Here is a 22498-nt window from a genome sequence, read left to right as displayed (position 1 = left end):
AGATAATATAATTCTTTCTTGGCTGAGGGATACTTTTGGGTCAGGGGGCACCTAGCCTAATAATCAAATATATATAGTCATGTGGTAGACTAGAGATAGAATGCTTCAAAACAAGAGCAAGATGGTAAGGGGGGGGAAAAAAAAACACTGAATGTACAGCAGAGCTTTCCCCCAGTTTCCAAAAGCATCTTTACTGTAGAGAAAGAAGTAATAATTTTCATGTAATCCCAAAAGGGTATCCAAACAATTCCTATCTAGAATAATTTGTTAAAGATAGCACACTTTGAAATTTTTCAAAAATGAAGGTAACAAAGAGATAGGCCGCAGAATACAACATACCCAACAATCTAAACTTTATAGACAGAAATGGTGATTCACAAAAACCTTTTATAAAACTAACTCATCCTATCCTACGTGCTGAAATGGTTTTCTGATGAGATTAAGGTACCTATTCCCAAACCATCAAGTAGCAGCAAGCCAAAAGTGTAATTTTTTTAAAAACTGCTATGTCTGAGAATTATAACTGGTTATTAAAATAAAGCAGAAAGGTAGAGGTATGTATGCATATTAAAGAAATAGTCTGGTACAGATTTGTCTCCCAGCATTATCCAGATGGTATCATCTGGAGACTGCATGCCATTCTTTACCCCAAAATTCCCAAAGTAAAAACTGAAAGAATGGCTATATAAGAATATAACTTGAGAGGCACTAACAATGTTTTGATTTATATGTGATTTTCTTAGTAAACCTAACCATTCTGGAAAGAGGAAAACGTGCCCTACACTAGGAACTATCTTAATTAATATTTCCTTTTGTAAATTAGTAACAATAATAATTCAGAATTACTATGCAATTCTGAAGAATAGCAGCTAGGTTATTGTTTTAACATACCTCACAAAATGCCAGTTCAGGATACATTTAATGGGATTACCTTATGAGCAAACACATTAAAAAAAATGAGATTTTCCTTGCTCCTATATAAAAGTATAACTATACTCTTATGGACGTAGTATAATAAGCAAGCACAAAATAAGTAATAACACAATAGCTCAAATTTAAAGCTTTTAAGAATCAAAATAAATCAATAACGAAAGTATTAGGCCAAAGGAAGAGTCAAACTATGAGAATTAAGTAAAAATAAATATTTTAAAATGAAATATTAATACATACAGAAATTAGATCAAAAATTATTTTGCTTATATTCTTTTCTGTTTCACTAACATTTAGTAGAAGAAATCACAAGTTGAATTCCTAACACAAGAATGAAAATCAGGCCGGGTGCAGTGGCTCGTGCCTGTAATGCCAGCACTTTGGGAGGCCAAGGTGGGAGGATCACTTGAGACCATGAGTTTGAGACCAGTCTGGCCAACATGGTGAAATCGTCTCTACTAAAAATACAAAAATTAGTCAGACTTGGTGGTGCACGCCTGTAATCTCAACTACTTGGGAGGCTGAGGCAGGAGAATCGCTTGAACCGGGGAGGCAGAGGTTGCAGTGAGCCATGATCACACCACTGCACTCCAGTCTGGGCAACAGAGTGAGACACTGTCCCCCAGGAAAAGAAAAAAAAAAGAGAGAGAACGAAAATCAATAATATATATAAACTGTAAAAAGCATATTAGATCTCATAAGAGCATTACCAGAACCCAAATATCATTTCCATCACACTTGCCCTGAGCTCAGTTTGCTTGAAACAGAATGATGGTATTGCACGCTGTATAATCCATTTCTACCTTTAAACAAAAGTACTACAATTACGCACGTTTAACATACTATATTTAAGGTGAAGTAAATGTGAAAGATGCCTAACAGAAAAAAAATAAAAAATGTAGACGAGCATATCCTACTACCACCATAAAGGCAACTAAGACACACTTAAAGAACAGGAGCTTGATCCATTCATGCAACAATTTACCGAACACCTATTAAGTCTCAGATATTTTACTAAGCAATGATAATACAGAAATAAACATGATCCTTTCTCTCTTTGAGCTTAAGGAGAATGACAAATTTAGTGTTTTACCAAGTACTACACACACTGGATTATATTGCCACAATCCTTTGAAGAAAGTACTGTTATCATCTTCATTTTAAAGGAGAAAACTGAGGCTATGAAATCATATGCCCACAGCTGGTAAGCGGCAGGAAGTGAAGCGATACCCAGTCTGACTCCACAGCCTGCGTTTTTAAGCACTAAACTATACTGTCTCCCTCCAATGCAGTGTTTCTCACTCATTTTCATTATTGTCCTCCTAAGTAGCCTTTTCATTCTTTTCCTCATCATGCTCCCTGTGAAATTTTAATACCAGATACACTGCACACTTGTTTGTGCTGCATGTACATCTGTACTTTATATGTAAAAAGAATAAGTTTTTTTTCACATATGCATCCCTCAAGAGCTAATTTCTGCCCCCTTGAGGGTAACACCACTCCCACTGAGAACATAAACTCTGGGGCAATGTTCCTCGCTGTGGGCACGCTTGACACTTTAAGCCAGACAATCCTTTGGTGTGGGGAGCTGTCGTGTGCATTACAGGAGGTTTAAAATCCCCTTGGTTTGTACCCACTAGAGGCCTACAGCACTGCTGTTTCAAGGTTAGGTTAAAATCTCCCAAAAGAGGTTTACATTCCTTGAAACATGCAGCTAAGTGGCAGCAAGTGCTTCTCTTGCTGCTATTTACATATTCATAAGGACTATAGTACAAATTTTGTTCATAATGAACTGGAATGGGCAAGATATACACAGACTGTAAATGCTGCATCTCTGCAGTGAGAGTGAAGGAGCAGGTGTGATGGCAGGGGCAATGGCAAGAGAGTATCTGATATAAGCACAGCAAGGAAAGAACCCCACATTAGACCAGTAAGTGAAAGCACATAAAAGTTTAATGAAATCCATTTATAATGTGTGCCACAGAACAAGGCTAACCCTGGCCACAAATGACCAGTGAGACAAATTATCTCACTTTAAGTATATGCAAGAACCATAACTAAATCCCTGGGAGAACACTGTACTAAATGGGCTTCCACTGTAGTCACATAATACGTTGGTCAAGAAGGAGAGCCAAGATTAAGGATATAACTAGATGGAGATGGGAAGGACAGCTCTGAGTTCTGGATCCGGAACACACTGCAAATGATCAGGAGATGCTCAGTTCATGTCAAATCAATCACAAGTAGGCTTTCAAACACAGACTAATCAGAAAGAAGCATCTTGTATGATGGTGAAGGGTGATGGAAGGTGGCTATGGCAGTGGTCCTGAGGTCAAAAGGAAAAAAACGGCAGGGGCAATCAATGTAAACATGAGCCAGTGATTTAACCCCTAGGAGCCTCTGTTTCCTCATCTGTAAAGGGGGATTTACAGTATCTTTATCTCACAAAGCTATGATGAGGATTAAATGAGAACATCTGAAAGCATATGGTGCATGAGTATATAACAGCACAATAAATATTTGATATTTTTAATAATGTTTAAGCAGTGTAGTGACAAAATTAAGACAAGCAAATAAAAAGACCTGAGTAGATACAGTTCAGGGCAAGCAAAGATGAGCTACATTAAAAAAAGAAAAAAGAAAAAGATGAGGTAAGTGAGATTTATGAGCCCTCAGAATACAGAGGTAAATATTCGTCTGATAGTGAATGATCAGAAGTCACTGGAAAATGAATAGAGAAGTATTTCTGTAAAATGGGGGAAAAAAGAATCTATTTTTCAAACAAAAACAGTACGCTTGACAGTAAAACACTAGAATTCCCATTAAAGTAAGGAACTAGACAAGGCTGTCTTCATTTTCAACATTATTTAACACAGACATAAAGATGTAAAAGTACCATGCAAAACAATTACATAAGATAAAAATGCAAGCCGGGCTTCGTGGCTCATGCTTGTAATCCCAGCACTTTGGGAGGCTGAAGCAGGCAAATCACTTGAGGTCAGGAGTCCAAGACCAGCCTGGCCAACATGGCAAAACCTCATCTCTACTAAAAATACAAAAATTAGCCAGACGTTATGGTGTACGCCTGTAATCCCAGCTACTCGGGAGTCTGAGGCAGGAGAATCACTTGAAGCCAGGAGGCAGAGGTTGCAGTGAGCTGAGATCGCACCACTGCACTCCTGTCTGGGCAACAGAGTGAGATTCTGTCTCAATAAAAAAATAAAAAATAAAAAAACAAAAGTGAAAACTGTTATTTACAAATATAACTGCATATCTGAAAATGTCTTTAAAATCAACAGAACAATGTAAGAATAAACTAGTTCAGGCCAGGTGCAGTGGCTCATGCCTGTAATCCCAACAAGCAGTTTGGGAGGCTGATGTGGGTGGATTGCTTGAGCCCAGGAGCTCAAGACCAGCCTGGGCAACATAGCAAAACCCTGTCTTTACAAAAAATACAAAAATCACCCAGGCGTGGTGGGGTGAGTAGCCCAGCTACTCAGGATGCTGAGGTGGGAGGGTCACCTGAGCCCAGAGAAGTAGAGGGTGTGGTGAACTATGATCACGCCAGGTACTCCAGCCTGGGTGAGAGAATTAGACCCAGTGTCAAAAATAAAATAAAATAAAATAAAATAAAATAAAATAAAATAAAGGAATAAGCTAGTTATGTAAGGTGACTAGTTCAAAATTAATAAACTAAAATCAAAAGTTTTGAATGGAATCTGACAGAAAAAGGACATTAAGTGAAAACTAAAGAAATCTGAATAAAGTATTAACTTTAAGTTAATAATGATGTATCAGTATTGGCTCACTGGTTGTGACAAATGCACCACAGTAATCTAAGAAGTTAACAAGAAGAGAAACCGGATGCAGTGTATATGGGATCTCTCTGCACTATCTTCGAGACTTTTCTATGCATTCTAAAATCAGGTTTCTTTTAAAATATCTAGAGGGCAATTAGATAGCTTTTTTCTTTTCTGTTTTGTTTTTTTTTTTTTTTTTTTTTTGAGACAGTCTCACTCTGTGTCACCCAGGCTGGAGTGCAGTGGCACAATCTTGGCTCACTGTAGTCTTGACCTCCCAGGCTCAGTCAGTCCTCCCACCTCAGCCTCCCAAGTAGCTGGGACTACAGGCATATACTAACATGCCCAGGTAATTTTTTGTACTTTTTGTAGAGACAGGGTTTCCCCATAGTGCCCAGGCTAGTCTCGAACTCCTGGACTCAAGCAATCTGCCTGCCTCGGCCTCCCAAGTGCTGGGATTACAGGTGTGAGACACAGTGCCCAGCCTAGGCAGTATCTTTTAAAACTGCAGAAGTATTAGCCCTTTGACAAAGCAATCCTATTTATAGGAATTTATCTTAATAATGTACCTGGACACATGTGAAATGACTGCGCAAATTATTTACTGCAGCATGGTTTGTGTTAGCAAAGGCTGTTAAAAAAAAAATCTGTCAGCTGGCAACAGGTTAAATAATACATCCAGGCAATGGAATACTATTCACTATTAAAACAACTCAAGAAGCCCTTAGCTACCGATGGATAGATGTTTAAGATATATTAAGTAGGGGGTTGGGGAGCCCGTATATACACTAGTATGGTAGGGGAGAGGCAGACATATATTTGAATTTTCATCTTTATGCTATAGTGGGATTCACAAGAAACTGTTCATAGTGGTTTCTCGTGGGAGGTGGTACACGAGTGGACAACAGGAGGATCATGTGCAGGTAGAGAACGGCAACCTTTCATCATCTTTTGGAGTTTTGTTGGTTTTTAATCATGCAAATTTATTGCCATATTTTAAAAGTATTGGAAGAAAACATGAATTTTTAAAAAAAAATCTTTAATAGATATCAGACAAAAACATGAATTTTTTTCTTCCAAGTCTTTAATAGGTATTATATGAAAACATGAATTTTTTTACAAACCTTTGATAGAGGAGAATTTTACAGCATGGAGAAAACTGGTAAATGTGAATACTATATATTTTAAGGTTATATAATAAAAATAGGGGAAATCTTTAATAAACCACAATAACTAATTTTTACATATACAAAGAACTCTCACAAATCACTTAGAAAAACGTTTCAAAAAAGGACAAAATATACAAAGGGCAGTTAAAAGAAAAAAGATATATATGTGTGTTTGTCTACTAAGCATATGAAAAGATACTCAAAGAATTCATGATTAAGGAAACATAGATTAAAACAAGATGCCATTTTACACTATCACATTGAGAAAGATTCATAATAACCAATGTTGGTACAAACAAAAGGAAACAGATCCTTTCACATCCTGGAGAGAATATAAATTGGTGGATTTGTTTGAGGTATTATTTGGCAACATCTAGTTTGATTTTAAATGTGCATACCAGGCCAGGCGCGGTGGCTCACGTTTGTAATCCCAGCACTTTGGGAGGCCGAGGCGGGCGGATCACGAGGTCAGGAGATCGAGACCATGGTGAAACCCCGTCTCTACTAAAAATACAAAAAATTAGCCGGGCGTGGTGGCGGGCGCCTGTAGTCCCAGCTACTCGGAGAGGCTGAGGCAGGAGAATGGTGTGAACCCGGGAGGCGGAGCTTGCAGTGAGCCGAGATTGCGCCACTGCACTCCAACCTGAGCGACAGAGCGAGACTCCGTCTCAAAAAAAAAAAAAAAAAAAAAGTGCATACCGTTTGACCCAGTAATTTTTATAAACTAATGCTACAAATCCCACAAGTCTTCACTAATGTATTGCCCAGCATTGTTTGCACTAGCAAAAAAAAAACAAAAAAGCTAACGACCCAAATGTCCCCCACTAAGGAACTAATAATTTATACAATGGGTTACTCTACAAATGGTTCAAAAAATGAAGAAGAGTTATATGTATTTCAGTGAATCCTGCAACACAATATAATTCCACTGGCTATTTCAAGTACATACATATATGAATATATGTTTGTATATATACACTACCAAGAGGTAACAACCGTTATCTCTGAGGCATGTGAACTGGTAGGGTGGATGATAGAGAACAGAAGACTTCTTATTTTATTTATAAGATTTCCCCTATTTTTATTATATAACCTTAAAATATATAGTATTCACATTTACCAGTTTTCTCCATGCTATAAAATTCTCCCCTATTAAAAGTTTGTAAAAAAAAATTCATGTTTTCATCTAATACCTATTAAAGGCTTATAAGAAAAAAATTCAGGTTTTTGTCTAATACCTATTAAAGATTTTTTTTAAAAATTCATGTTTTCTATATATACTTAACTACTGTCTGGAATAATTTCTACAACTAGTATTATTTTCATGACAAAAACTTAACAAAGGATTTTAAACTTAAGGGTGAAATGCTCCAGAAATACACTATACTGGGTAAAAAGCACTATATAAGTTGTACTATTATCCATACCATAAAAGTATACATTATTGCCAGAATCAGTTACTCAGCAATTTCTTCAGTGCTGAAAAAGGGAGATGAGTTAAACTAGAACCTAAGTAGGAAATAATAAGGTGTTTTCAGGCATTCACAAATAACAGACGTCCCAGCACAGTGACTGTTAACTTGGAATGGCCATCAGAATCACCTATCCTGACGTACCATCAGAATCACCTATCCTGACGTATATTTTGAAAAACAACTCCCCCTCCAAATGTACCAACAGACAAACTTAAAATATTGCCTGATGCATTTAGGGGGTAATGTGTCAATGTTTGCAACATACTGTCAATTGAGTCAGATATGTGTGTGAGAGAGAGACAGTATGTACAGATAAATACCGTGGGTCTTTATATAGTTGAAACAAATGTGATTTTTCAAAAAGGTTCATAATAGTGGAATCTAGATGAAGCATTCTTTCAATTTTCTTGTACATTTGAAAATCTTCATATTCAGAAATTGAAAAAATATCACTTCAAGTGTATTTAAAGTATTTTAAGTGTATTTTTCAATAACACATCCTGGTATTCTTCAATATTCCTGTGACATTCAGGGAGTAAAGTAAGATTTTTGATAACAAAGCATATTTTTGTTAATATTAGCTATCTTTATTCTCACTTTGAAAATATCTTTACCAGCCTGGGCAACATAGGGAGATCTTATCTCTATAAAAATTCAAAAATTATCCACGCATGTTGGTTCACACCTGTAGTCCTAGCTACTCAGGAGGCTCAGATAGGAGGACTGCTTGATATATAAATCAAATATATATGAAATTGAGGATTTCATTAGTAAAATGCCAAAAACAACCCAAAATTCCTCTTTATTCCCCATCCAAGTTCATTTCAGTTTTGTCATGAGGGTCATGAGGGTCTGTGAGGCTTGTGGAAATTATGTGTAATGTATATTTGTGGCATAAATACTGCTGAGTGAAAATGAAATTGGTTTATTTAGGTTTTCCGAATTGTTTGTTTTTACATCATTTCTTTTAACCATTCCAGATACATACCAGGAATGTTATAAATAATATTCTCAGAAGTTAAAAAATAACTCACTGAGAAACCCTTAACGTGTTAGATAAATTAGAATACTTAAGCAGAGCAAAACACTACATCCAAGAACATACATTCTTTTAACTAACAATCTTTTCCCCAGAACAAAGATTGATTTGCCCAGTGGGAAGATCATGGAAACGCTATTCCAGCACAAATAACCTCATAAAGGTCCCACCATAAGGCCTACCACAGTGCCCAGCACACAGTAAAGGTTCTGAATGCACGAATATCCTCTGAATAAAGCATTCTAGGAAATAATTACATCCTCCTTCCAATTCCTGAGCACTTTATGACACATAAGGCATTAGTCATATTCTACCTTATAATATGGCTGTGTACTTGTCTCATAGCCTCAATTTATAAATTAGGAAAAACAGCATTATACAGGGAGCCAAGAGACAGGTGTCCATACTGTCATAAATGAGGTCTAGTCTTTTTCATCTTACAATTATTTCATTTTATGCAATTTGTCATATGTAAAATACCTCAGTTTTAAAATAGCCTAATATAGGTTAATGGTTAGCCTGTATTAGGTTATTCAAAAATATTCAGAATACTCTCCCTCTCTTTTGTCCATCTAAAATGTATCTATCATAGATGTAAAATCTTTTGCTAATTTTTCTCATAAGATACATTTGACAAATTGTTATACATTGTATACATCCTCGAAGAACAGAATTCTAGCTTGTTAGGGGAAAAGAAGAAAACCATACTAAAGATGATACGAAATGCAACACAGTGTCCTGGACTGAAGGATCTTGAAACAGAAAAAGACAAGTGATGAAATCCAAATAAAGTCTATAGTCCATTAATAGTATTGCACTAATGTTAATTTCTTATTTTTTGAAACCATGGTTATGTAACATTTTAATATTAGAGGACACTGGGTGAAGGGTATATAGGAACTCTATCTTTGCAACTTGTCTGTAAATCTAAAATTATAACAAAATGTAAAGTTTTAAAGATGACAACTGTGATAATTGGATCTGTTGAGTATATGTCCAGACAACACTCAAACAACGAGTGAGGAGGGGTAGGAAAAGGAAAACAGCCAGACACGTGATTCAAGCTTCTCAGAGTTGTGACTAATCTTCCTGCCTGTTCTCAGGGCAGCTGGTGCTCAGGGTTCTATTTGGCTTGTTCAAAGCTCTACAGAATGCAACTTTTTTTCCCCTTAAAACCTCAAAGGAAATGACTTCCTTTTCCCTAGGTTTTCTTTTCTTTCTTGTAACACAAAGCAACTAGCACTGACAGTGCAAGTTATAAAAGATGCAACTGCTCAGGTTCCAGGGATAAAAGAAGAACTCTGAACTGTTTTACAATTCTACCAAATAAAGCATTTCCTATTTGGGGGGGACAAGCAGAGAAACCAGAGGAACCAGAATCAGTAGCTACTTATTTCATCTATAGTATTTAGTAAAGTTCATCTATATGGATTTAGTAAAGTTCATCTATATGCTAAAGAAGTCAACAGCAATCAACTCTATAGAATGTTTGTTGTAATCTTCTCTTCTTCATAATTATTAGTTTGTGCTAGTCTAGCGTTATTACTCTCAGGTGTCTCAACTCACCTGCCAAAAAATTCTTTCCTAAGAGACACAGGAAAATCACCTGATTTAACTCAGATAAGTAACAGAAGAAGGCACTCAGTCTCTCTCAAAGAAACATTTCTGCTTGTCAGTTGCTTGCTGTGAAAATTAATTACAAAGAATAGGAAAAATCAGATCAAATTTCTTATGCAATATATGTTAGTGGAGTACACATCCTTAATTTGGACTAAAAAAATTGAAATTTAAAAAATACTTTAAGAAAAATTCTGTCTACTGTCAAGGACAAAATATTACTGATACTTATTACTGAATGTTTTATCAAATAGTCCATTGAGTTGGGTGCAGTGGCTCATGCCTGTAATCCCAGTGACTCTGGAGGCTGAGGCAGAATGATTATTTGAGGCCAGGAGTTTGAGACCAGCCTGGGCAACATACCAAGACCCCCGCCTCAAAAATAAAAAAAAAAAAGTAGCCAGGTGTGGTGGCACAGGCCTGCAGTCCCAGCTACTCAGAAAGCTGAGAAAGGAGGATCCATTGAGCCTGTGAGTTTGAAGCTGAAGGGAGTTATCACACCACTATACTCCAGCCTGGGCGATGAACAAGATTTTGTCTTAAAAAAAAAAAAAAGAAAACCACCAACAAACACTCCATTGAATAAGAAATTGATAACAATAACACCCTGTTTTGGAAAAGTGTTGTGTGAGAGTGGGAAAAGAAGTACTCTCAATACTGTTGACAGAGATTTAAATTAGCACTACCTAGTCCTAGAAGGCAACTTGGCATTTGTAACCATTCTCCTCTGCAAAATGCAGGCAGATCTTATGTTGTGCTTAGCTTTATGGTGCTTCACAGATACTGCATTTTGTATAAACTGAAAAGCTGTGACACCTCTGTGGAGCACGTCTCTATCAGCACCATTTTTCCAACAGCATGTGCTCACTTTGTCTCTGTGTCACATTTTGGTAACTCTCTCAATATTTCATACTTTTTCATTATTATATCTGTTATAGTGATCTGTAATCAGTAATCTTTGATTTTACTATTTTAGAATTAAAATAGTGTAAATTCTAAAATAAAATAGTAAAATCAAAGATTTGTTGATGGGAGTACCATCAACCTTGCCCACAGACGATGGTAAAGAGTGTTCAAGTGAAAGGAAGAGTCACACGTCTCTCACTTTAAACAAAAAGCTGGAAATGATTAAATTTAGTGAGAAAGGCACATCAAAAGCCAAGACAGGTAGAAAGCTAAGCCTCATGCACCAAAAGTCAAGTTCTGAATGCAAAGGAAAAGTTCTTGAAGAATATTACAAGTGCTACTCCAGTGAACACACAAATAAATAAAGCAAAACAGCCTTATTGTTGATATGGAGAAAGTTTGAGTGGTCTGAATAGAAGATCAAACCAGCCACAACATTCCCTTAATTAAGCCAAAAGCCTAATCCACAGCAAGGCCCCAATTCTCTTCAATTCTATGAAGGCTAAGAGGTGAGGAAGCTGAAGAAGAAAAGTTTGACTCTAGCAGAAGTTGGTTCATGAGGTTACAGCTGTTGCCATAACATAAAAGTTTACATGAGGCAGCAAGTGCCGATGTAGAAGCTGCAGCAAGTTATCCAGAAGATCTAAGATAATTGATGGTGGCTACACCAAACAACAGATTTTTGGTGTAGATAAAACAACCTTCTGGAAGGATACGCCATCTAGGACTTTCATAGCCAGAGAAGGTAAGTCAATATCTGGCTTTAAAGCTTCAAAAGACAGGCTGACTCTTTTGTTAGTGTCTAATGCAACTGGTGACTGTAAGTTAAAGTCAATGCTCATTGGCCATTCCAAAAATCCAAGCGCCCTTAAGAATTATTCCAAATTTACTCTGCCTGTGTTCTATAAACGGAACAGTAAAGCCCAGAAGACATCACATCTGTTTACAGCATGGTTTACTAAATATGTTAACCCCAACTTTGAGACCTACTGGTCTGAAAAAAGATTCCTTTCAAAATACACTGCTCCTTGACAAGGTACCTAGTTATCCAAGAGCTCTGATGGAGACATAGAAGAAAATTAATGTTGTTTTCATGCCTGCTAACACAACATCTATTCTCCAGCCCCATGGATCAAGGAGTAATTTTGACTATCAAGTCTTAGTATTTAAGAAATACATTTCATAAGGCTGTCAGACAGTGATTCCTCTGATGCATCTGGATGAAGTAAACTGAGAACCTTCTGGAAAGGTCTCACCATTCTAGATGCCATTAAGAACATTCATGATTCATGGGAGGTCGAAATATTAACACTGACAAGGTGTTTGGAAGAAGTTTATTCCAACCCTCATGGATGACTTTGAGGGGTTTAAGACTTCAGTGGAGGAAGTCCCACAGATGTGGTGAAAATAGAAAGAGAACTAGAATTGAAGTAGAGCCTGAAGATGTGACTGTATTGCTGTAATCTCATGATACAACTTGAAAAGATGAGGAGTTGCTTCTTACGGGTGAGCAGAGAGAGTGATTTCCTGAGATCCAATTTGCTCCTGGTGAAGATGCTGTGAACACTGTTGAAATGACAATAAAAGGTCTAGAATATTACATCAACTTAGCTGACAAAGCAGTAACAGGATTTGAGACAGCTGACTCCAATTTTGAAAGAAGTTTTACTGTGGGTAAAACGCTATCAAGCAGCATTACATGTACAGATAAATCTTTCATGAAAAGAAGAGTCCATTGATGTTGCAAACTTCATTGTTGTCTTATTTTAAGAAATTGCCACAGCCACCTCAACCTTCAACAGTCACCCCCTGGTCTGTCAGCAACACTTAGGCAAGACCCTTCACCGGCAAAAAAATGACAACTCACCGAACCTTCAGATAATCTTTGGCATATTTTTAAGCAATAATGTATTTTTTAATTAAGGTATATACATTGTATTTTTAGACACAACGGTACCGCACACTTAATAGACTACAGCATAATGTAAATATAACTTTTATATGCACTGGAAAACCACAAAATTTGTGACTCATTTTATTGCAATATTCGCTTTATCGCAGTGATCTGGAACCAAACTTGCAATACCTCCAAGGTACGCCTGTACTCTCTTTCCCTGGCTCTTTTTTCGTCTTCATTTTACGACTCTGTCTTCCTTTGCTGATTTCTGAATGCTGTTTAGACCTTGGAATTCTGTCCAAGGCCATTTTCTTTTTAATGAGATAAACTTTCTTCCCAGAAGATCTACATGCTGATAACTTGCAAGTAAATTTTACCACAAATTTCTCTCCTGAACAATCCTCTTCGACACTCTGAATTCATGTTCTCCAATCTCAAAGATACCTTCAAAATTGTTCAACAATCCTACCATCCCTTGATAGTTCACTTTTCCACTCACCAAAAGTAAGACTAGCAGGTCACATTTGGGGGATCTTCCTCAAACCTTAAATATCCTCCTCACCTCCTCTTTCACTCTCAACAGAACACACTCACTTTGTCCTTTAATGAGATTACATAAATGATAAAAGATGAACCTCAACCTTTCCCATGAACTGTTTATCCCTTCCTCCATGAGCATTCATCATTGCCTCCTTCCTTCCTGCTCTGAGGATAATCCTTTAACACATGTGCTTTATGGACCACAATCCTATTTTGTATTCCAGGAACCCTGCATTATCTACCCATTTCTCATTCTCATATTTATATTCTCTCTCAATATAAAGATTCACTCAATATTTGTAAAATGAGTATCTATCAAAGAATATAATCCAACAAGTCTATTTTTAGGAATTTATACAAAATACTAGTACAAATATTTAACTACAAGAGTATTCACTCTACTGTTTTCTAAATAGCTAAAACCTGGAAATGACTTACATAACCAGTAAGAAGGAAATGATTAAACTGTAACACATATGATCTACTACAGAGCTATTAAAAAGCCACTTACCCCCACCCATGGAAACACTCATAATTTAAAGTGAACATAGGAGACTTGAAAACAGTATGAATTCTATGAGCCCATTTTTATAAGCAAAGAAGTATTTAAAACTCCAAATATGTTTGGTTACTAAAATGTTCTACAGACAGGGGTGATGGAATTACCAATGGCTGTATCTTCTTTTTACTTATTCTATAATTTCTGATGTAGACAAATAAATCAGAACAATTGAACAAAAAGATTTTTAAATTAAAAAATGGTCTTACTTGGAAAGAGAAAAGGGTTTTGAGATTCCGTAAAGTTTTCCAATGTCTTTGAGTTCTGATAAAACCTATCCTCATGTTGACATCTTTACATATAGTAGCCAAAAACTGGGAAGAGCCTAGCTGCTTATCTACACAGGAATGGATAAAAGTGAGCAAACTGTAGCACAGTCATACAAAGGAATATTACTCAGCAATAAAAAGGAAAAAAACTACTAATACAACACCATGGATTAATCTCAACCACGTTACTCTGAGTGAAGGTGGCTTACACAAAGCATGTGCCACATGATTCCATTTATATGAAACTCTAGAACAGGATAAACTAAATTATAATGAAAAAAAGTCAGAACAAGGATGAGAGGACTGACTTAGAAGGTCAAGCAGAAACTATCTGGAGTGATGCTGATATTCTACAACATGCCAAGTCTACACTACGCAAATGTGTGCATTTATCAAAACTCATCGAATGGTTCCCTGAAGATTGTGCCTTTAGAACCCTACCTGACAATGCACCTGCTGAAGAGTTTAGGGGTGATTTGTATAGAAGTGTAACTTACTTTACATGCATCTCCCTAAAAAAGGATGGATAGAGGAATAAAACAGAGACACAATATTTAAAAACACAGAATCCAGGTGGTGGGTACAATTTTCTCAACTTTCATACATGTTTGAAAATTCTTGGCCGGGCGCGGTGGCTCACGCTTGTAATCCCAGCACTTTGGGAGGCCGAGGCGGGCGAATCACGAGGTCAGGAGATCGAGACCACGGTGAAACCCCGTCTCTACTAAAAATACAAAAAATTAGCCGGGCATGGTGGCAGGCGCCTGTAGTACCAGCTACTCGGAGAGGCTGAGGCAGGAGAATGGCGTGAACCTGGGAGGCAGAGCTTGCAGTGAGCTGAGATTGCACCACTGCACTCCAGCCTGGGCGACAGAGCGAGACTCCATCTCAAAAAAAAAAAAAAAAAGAAAATTCTTTAATAAAATGTTGAAAAATTTAACTCTCAGTAAAGTCAGCTAGAGAAAGCAAATTACCTGACTGTGTATGCAAAGGCTGGAAAAAAAATAGAATCTTTCCTAGTTTTCCAATTACCAAATGATTTTATGATTTGGAGTAATTTTCAAGTGGGAGAAAACACTCCACCTTTATGTAACAAAAGACAGAACATTTTATAAATCAACTGCTTTTTTTGTAAATTAATACACTTTTCTACAAATTGATAAATATGGCTGCTTTCTTGGAGTCCTAATTTTCTTTTTTCTTTTAGATTCAGCAAGGTACATGTGCAGGTTTGTCACATAGGCATATTAAGTGATGCTGAGGTTTGGCTTCTAATGGTCCTGTCACCCAAGTAGTAAACACAGTAGCCAATGGATAGTTTTTCAACCCTCGCCCCCTACCCGCTTTTGGAATCCCCAGTATTTATTGTTCCCTTCTTTGTATCTGTGGGTATCCAAATGTTTAACTCCCACTTATAAGTGAGAACATGTGGTAGATGGTTTTCTGTGTAAACCATCTTTGGATAGTGTACCCTTAATTTATTATAGGTAATATAATAGATAAGAGTTATATCTGTGCCATGACCAGTTATGGAAATAATTATTCACTTTGATCCTAAATATTGAAAATACTGGTAAAAGGCACAGGCTATAGATCTAAACAGGCCATCCACTAGTCATTAACCTTTCCCTGAAGGATGCAGAAAACAATACTTAAAAATCATATGTACAATATGCAATAGCAATATAAATTGCTAATTTATAGCACAGTAACTTTTCTAGCTTGATCTAAACTTTTAGAGAAATATAAATTTTAAAATATGAAAATCCCTGTTTTAGTCATCTTAACTAAATCTTGTTTAAAATGATCTTTAAATACTTTTAAATTGGGGGAAAGAAAATGACCTGACAGCTTTAGAGTAATCCTCACTAATAAAAGATGTATCATTCTAAAGATGACAAAGATCAGTTACAGAAAACAATGAAGACAACTAGGAAGAAAATGTTGAAACCTTTATAAATTTTGTTAATGATTTAGTCTGAATATAATCTCTCCACAGATTTATGTGGTATATATTACTGAACATACCATGTATGTATGTATAACTTCACAGCTATATGCACAAAAAGCCGTACGTGCTGCACTTTCAATGATTTAAGTGTTTTTCAAGGGTCATTTTGTATTTGATTTTTCGGTAATTTTATATTTGATTTTTGTCTTAGAGACTGACACGGAACCTAACCCCTAAGTAAGCAGCTCCACCATATAATACAGACTACCACAATCCTCCCTCCACCTCCAACTATTCTACATCAGTTAACAAGTCTAAAAAAGCTTCACATGTATAATAAAAAAATTCACTCAACAAGTACTTCTTCAGATCCTAATATGAGCCAAGCAGTCATGCAGACACTTGATAAACACTGATGAGTAAATCAGACCTGGCCCCTGCCCTCATGGAACTTATAAGGTATGGGAGTGGAGGATGTTAGGGCAAACAAGTAAACGAACAAAAAATACATGTTTGTGGTAAGTGCTATGGAAGAAAGTTATGGGATGGAATGATGAAAAAAAAGAGAGGGAACCTATTTATGGTTATCAGGCTCGGCCTCTGTGAGGGGATAATACTGAAGTCCAGCCCTAAAGATTAAGTAGCAGCCAGCATTGCAAAGAGCAAGAGGGAAGAGTATCCTTTCAGAAGGCACAACACGTGCAAAGGTCTCACAGGAGGAAAAGGCTCAGTGGGCTAAAGTAACAGAAAGAAGGCCAGTGTGACTACAGCACAGTGGGAAAACTGCACAAACTGTAAACAAAGGCAGAATAAGCTCTGGTGGCTTGATAAAGATTCTGGATTTTTTTCTAAGTGCCAAAGAAAATCTTTAAAGAATATTTGAAAGAATGACACAGATTTATGTCTTTTCCTCTGAGCAGAAAGTGGTAAGATTTGCTCAAAAGCAAGGGGTGGGGGCTAAGCAACTAGATACAAGGCAGTGCCATTAACTAACATGACAGAGTGAGGAAAAACGTTTTGTGGCAGTGTTGTTTAGGGGGGAATTCAGAAGCTTTTGGGCATGATACTTTTGGGATGCCTGTGACACAGCCAAGAGGCATGCTGAGTAGCAGCTGGATGTCAGTCAAGGGCTGGGAGTTAGGAATATTGATCAAGTTATTTAAACTTACGTAGAATGTTTATAAAATACAAATCAATAGGCCACACTCCAGATCTACTGAATAAGAAAGGGCTTGCACATCATTAACATTGTCAAGTGATTCTGATGTCAACTGGAGTCTGGGAACCACTTACGTAATAAATTTTAATGTTTTTTTTTTTTCTTTTTTTTCTTTTTTTTTGAGACAGTCTCGCGCTGTCGCCCAGGCTGTAGTGCGGTGGCGCAATCTTGGCTCACTGCAAGCTCCACCTCCCAGGTTCATGCCATTCTCATTCCTCAGCCTCCCAAGTAGCTGGGACTACAGGTGCCCGCCACAATGCCCGGCTAATTTTTTTAGTACAGACGGGGTTTCACCATGTTAGCCAGGATGGTCTCGATTTCCTGACCTCATGATCTGCCCGCCTCGGCCTCCCAAAGTGCGTGAGCCACCGCGCCTGGCCATAAATTTTAATGTTCTATTTCATCACCTAGGGATATACTGCTTTATAGAGGAAAACAATATATTGAGCAATATGTTATGAAAATGATTTGACTTAATAATCCAGAGCCATTTAGTCTCCTCCAGTCATACAGCGTTGTAGAGGAAACACTTCCAATTAGCCATTTTTTCAAATGACATTTACTGAAGGCCATTCTGAAGGTAAATAATTTCTTCTATTTCATAAATATTTTCTTGAAAAACACCCATGAAATATCTCACAAATGAGTAAATCAAGGTTCAGAAAGGTGGAGTCTTGCCCACGGGACACACAATCAATAACAAAGCCAAGATTCAAAAATCAAGACACTAATTCCAATCTGCTTTCCACCATACAAAAATGCCACCCACCCCCAAAAATCTCATTATCTGTGACATGTACAAAAATCACTGTAACTAGATAAAAAAGAATGAGTACCTTAAGGGAAACAGACAGGACAACCAGAATTAAGAAGCAAAAATTGTTTCTTCATTTTCACTACTTAAAAGATTTTTAACTAGTTGATATATATATAGTTCACCTTTCAAAGTATCCACAAACGCTCCTAAATAGACACCAAAAGTGTTTGAATCCTATAAAGTCCTAAGACTGTTTCCTAACTTAATGTACGATCTCTCCACAGATTTAGGCACTTTTTGGGGGGAATAAATAAAAGGCAGCCTGTACAGTGACTTTGCCTTCAGAAAGCTCTGTGTAAATCCCAGCTCACAACTTGCCTACTAACAGCAAAACCTCATGAGGTCACGGGGTTAAAGAACCTATACATGTACTTTAAAAACAGTCATTATCACTTACAGTTATTATCGTAAGAGCATGCAAATAATAACCTATGGCTGTCTGAGATTTTAACACAAAATGTTGGATTTTGCTTTATTTTTGGTGTATACTTCAAACTATCTCTTTTACTAGTACGTTTCCTAAAATGTTTACAAATCCTCTGTCCTGACCACCCCTGGTCTAGGATTCATCCCCTGAGTATAAGATCAGGGTCCCTCTTTACTTATCCTTTCCTAGCAGTTCTAACAGTGGTTCTAACAGTAACAACTCATTACCCCCAGGCTAGATTTTAAGTTCTCTGAAAGCAGAAGCTGTGTCTTGTGCACTTCTCAATCATTCATCGGAGTACTACCATGTGCTTTACACTAATCTAGGTCCTAAAAACACAGCAGTGAACGAAACTAAGTTCCTGCCCTCTCAGAGCTTATATTCTAATAAGATAAAGACATAAAAACAAATAAATAGATATCAGTTAGGAATAAATACCATACTATTTTAAAAGGTGGGCTACAGAGTGTTGTGAGAGCTGGGGAAGTTGCTATTTTACACAGACTATCAGAGAAAGCCTCACGTATACGAGAACCTGCAAAAAGTGGAGCAGCCACACAGGTATCTGGAAAAGAGGAGTCATCCAGACAGAGAGAAAAGCGCAAAGGCGCTGAAGCGGGAACATACTTCTTGGCAAGAAGAGTAAGGCGGCAAATGTGTGTGTGGTTGAGAGAACAGAGACACACGAGAGAGAGGGCAGGCTCTGACAGCAGAAGAATGACATGATCTGAAAGAATCACAGAGGCGTCTGTGTGGAGAATAAAGAACAAAAGCATTGAACCTCATTAAAGCACTGCAATAATCCAGGAGAGAGAATGGTGACGAACCAAGGGAATGATGATGGCCGTGATGATGATGGTGGTGGTGAGAGGAGGAGGAGGAGGAGGAGGAGGAGGGAGGAGTCGTCGTCGTCAGTCTAGTCAGGTTTTGAAGATACAGCCCTTATTGCTCATAAGCAGTAAGTGGCTGAGCACTCTAAAACCAGCAGTCATGCTAACTGCATATACTGAACTTTGGAAGTTCATTTCTCAAGGCTCTCCACCTTATTATCCGTTTCAGGTAAAAGTTTGAACTGAATAAGAACAGCTCAGCACCTTCTGGCTTGGGAAGAGTGGGACTGCCATTAATTGACATAAGGAAGTCAGAAGCAATCTCAGAAAGTGTCTAGTACATGGTAGACACTCAAATATGTGAGAATTCAGTTTAACTTAACTCCCAAAACGAAGGAAGTAAACTCAATGGATTGGTTTCCATTTGCTCTAATATTCTTTCAGTAACATTTGCTAATTACACAGAGACTTAACCATGACCACACAGTTTACTACAAATGTTAAAAAAGAAATCTTACACTGGACCCAGCAACTAACCCTTACCTCTCAAAAATCATTTTGTTTTAAATCTACAATTCTTCTGGACATAAAAGAAATCTGCTTTGAAAATTTTGTGACAACCTGAGGATTCTTAAACCCAAAGTAATTAACCTGTTCATTAATGATGTCATATTCCTGGAAGGTATAGCAGTGCAAATAGAACTCCCTAGGCCAGAATTAATTGAAAATTATAACACTCCACGATAAATTTTCAGAATGCAACAAGACTGAACAAGTCCCCCTAATAAAATAAGCCACAAGCCATCAGCATTTCTTAATGGCTTTTTTTTAACCTCAAACAATAAGTCCCTTCAAAACAATTTCAACGAAAAATGTGAATCTGCTTGAGAATGTGAAATTTAGCACATCTTCCCCCAAGCAGACACTTTTCCTGCCAATTAGTGAAACCGAATTTCACTCAGGGAAGAATTGTGTGTCCTCACCTTTTGCACTTCTCATAGTGGTATTCCGGGATTTTCTAACTCAGCACCCTGTCTCTAGCTCCACGAAGAACCTCAAAGTTAGCAGAAATATATTCAAAGGAATTCTCCTAAAACAAAAAGTTCAGATCCTTTCCTCCCCTCTGACTACTTTAAAATTGTATATGAAGCTTTAAGTATCATCTCTGTCCACACGAGTTTCCCTAATGCCCCACCCTAACCTAAAGTGCTTTAAAAACTGCGCTTAACAACTTTCAGTGTCGCTTTAAAAACACAGATGATTCAGAGAAGCTGATCGCACCGAATTCAGCAACAGGCAGTACTCTCCCTACTCCTATCCGCCAAAGGCCTTGAACCAACCCAAACAAATCCGCTGAAATGCCAGCCAGATTCCCCGTATCTCCCCGCTCCCTCCCCCAGGGAGGCCAGGAAGCACCACGGCCACCCGCCACGGGGCAGAACAGAGAACCGCTGCGAAGCACAACAACGGTTTTTTAGAGGCAAGAAGGTTCCGAACCGGGTTTTCAGCCACCACCCAGGACCCCTGGAGGACGAGCCCGGACGACCCACACACACACTCAGAGCAGAGCCGCACGGTCCCCCGCGCTCCTGGGGCTCCGCACGCGGAATAGCGGCGAGGCGGCAGGCGGCCTCTCCCGGGAGCCCCGGGCGAGGGCCGCGGCGGGGGCGGGCAGTGCCGGGTGCCCGAGAAACCCAGCGTGCCAAGGATGGATGCGACTTCCCCTAAAGGCGCAGGGCGTTTGGCGCCTGCCACACAGCCCCACGGGCGGGGGGCCCCGGCGGGGACGGCCTAGCCGGGTGGCCGCGGGAGAGAACCCCGAGAAGGGGCCTAGGACGCTGCCGCTTCCCAGTGAGCGGACGGGGGCGGCCGGCGCGGGCTGCCGTGGGCTTATTGCTCGTGTCACCGCCGAAACCGGGAAAGCCCCGAAGAGAGGAGTGGGAGCACGCAGTGGGGGCGGGGAGCCTCACACCGAGAGGGTGGCGGCCCCCGGGGGACGAGACCCCGTGGAAGAGGAAGAGGGCGCGACCCCAGCACCACCCCACCGGCTCGCGGGGAAGGAGCCACCCGCTCCCCGCCCCCACACTCACCATATAGAGGGTGAAGGGCAGGCCCAGCAGAAAGAGCCACAGGTAGAGGTGCAGCGCGTTCACGAAGGTGGCCTGGTGCGGGTCGTAGTACCAGCCCCCGCTGAGCGCGGCCCACACCCCCTGTCGGAGGATCTGCAGCGTCTGCGACCCCATCCCCACCCGGCGCCGCCGCCGTCGCCGCCGCCGCCGCCGCCGTCCCCGCCCCGGCCCCAGCTCGGCCTCGGTCGCCGGAGCCTGCAGCTGCCCCGTCTATCCCCCTCCGGAGCTCCGGGAGAGCGAGCCGGCGCCTCGGCGGTCGCTGGTGCTGCTGCAGGAGGAGGAGGAGGCAGCGAACGAGGAGGAGGAGACCCGGGAGGAGGAGGCGGCGAGCGGCGGGGCGGAGGACGGCGGAGAGGAGGAGACCGGCCTCCTGAGCGCCGCCGCCATTTTGTCTCCTAACACCCGGAGCTGCGGCCCGGCCCCCGCCACCCGCGGCCCGCCAGCGCCCCCGCTGCCGCCGCCGCGACCCCCGCCGGCCACCAGCCCTGGGCCCGGCAGAGAAAGAGGCCCGGCGCCCGGGAGCTAGAGAGGAAGCCGCGCCCCCTCCAGCTCCTCCTCTCCGCTCCCTCCGCCCCCTGGGCCGGCTTCCCGCGGGTGCGCGCCGCGCCTGGGCCGCCACGGGCGCCTCCTGCCGACGTCCGGGAGAAGCGCGCGCCAACGCGGCCCGGGTTCAGGGCCCCGGGGGCTGCGGAGGTGGCTGAGACGCGGCTGACGGGTCCAAGGGACCCCATTCTGCCCCGGTAGACCCCCTTGCAAGTTCACCTGCCAGTCTCTAAACGGGGTCTTTCTGACTCCGAAACAAACAGATCTTGACTCCAGAAAAGCTTCCTGCCTGTCATTTATGATATTTGTGAAAGACCTAGGAACAACTGAAGCTAACACCTGAGATATTGAAGGCCTGGAAGAATTAGGTATGGCTGATGA

General features: G+C 39.8%; 1 protein-coding gene across 3 annotated transcripts in view; it reads right to left on the bottom strand.

The window, feature by feature from the left end:
• The window catches only part of PCNX1 (pecanex 1), a 207043-nt gene extending 184911 nt beyond the window's left edge, over positions 1–22132 (bottom strand). For 2 of the 3 annotated variants that reach the window (XM_030812792.1, XM_030812798.1), the window contains exon 1: positions 21536–22084. In XM_030812792.1, the coding sequence (XP_030668652.1) occupies positions 21536–21688 (153 nt within the window). In that variant the 5' untranslated portion in view covers positions 21689–22084. Of the gene's footprint in view, positions 1–21535 lie in introns of all 3 variants that reach the window. The other variant, XM_030812783.1, reaches the window with a different exon arrangement.
• Between the last annotated feature and the right edge of the window lie 366 nt (positions 22133–22498).

Source organism: Nomascus leucogenys, chromosome 1a (genome assembly GCF_006542625.1).
Source record: "Nomascus leucogenys isolate Asia chromosome 1a, Asia_NLE_v1, whole genome shotgun sequence".
In the NCBI taxonomy this organism is placed as follows: Eukaryota; Metazoa; Chordata; class Mammalia; order Primates; family Hylobatidae; genus Nomascus; species Nomascus leucogenys.
The sequence above is the reverse complement of the archived record's forward strand: the minus strand, read 5'-3'. Positions and strand labels throughout refer to the sequence as shown.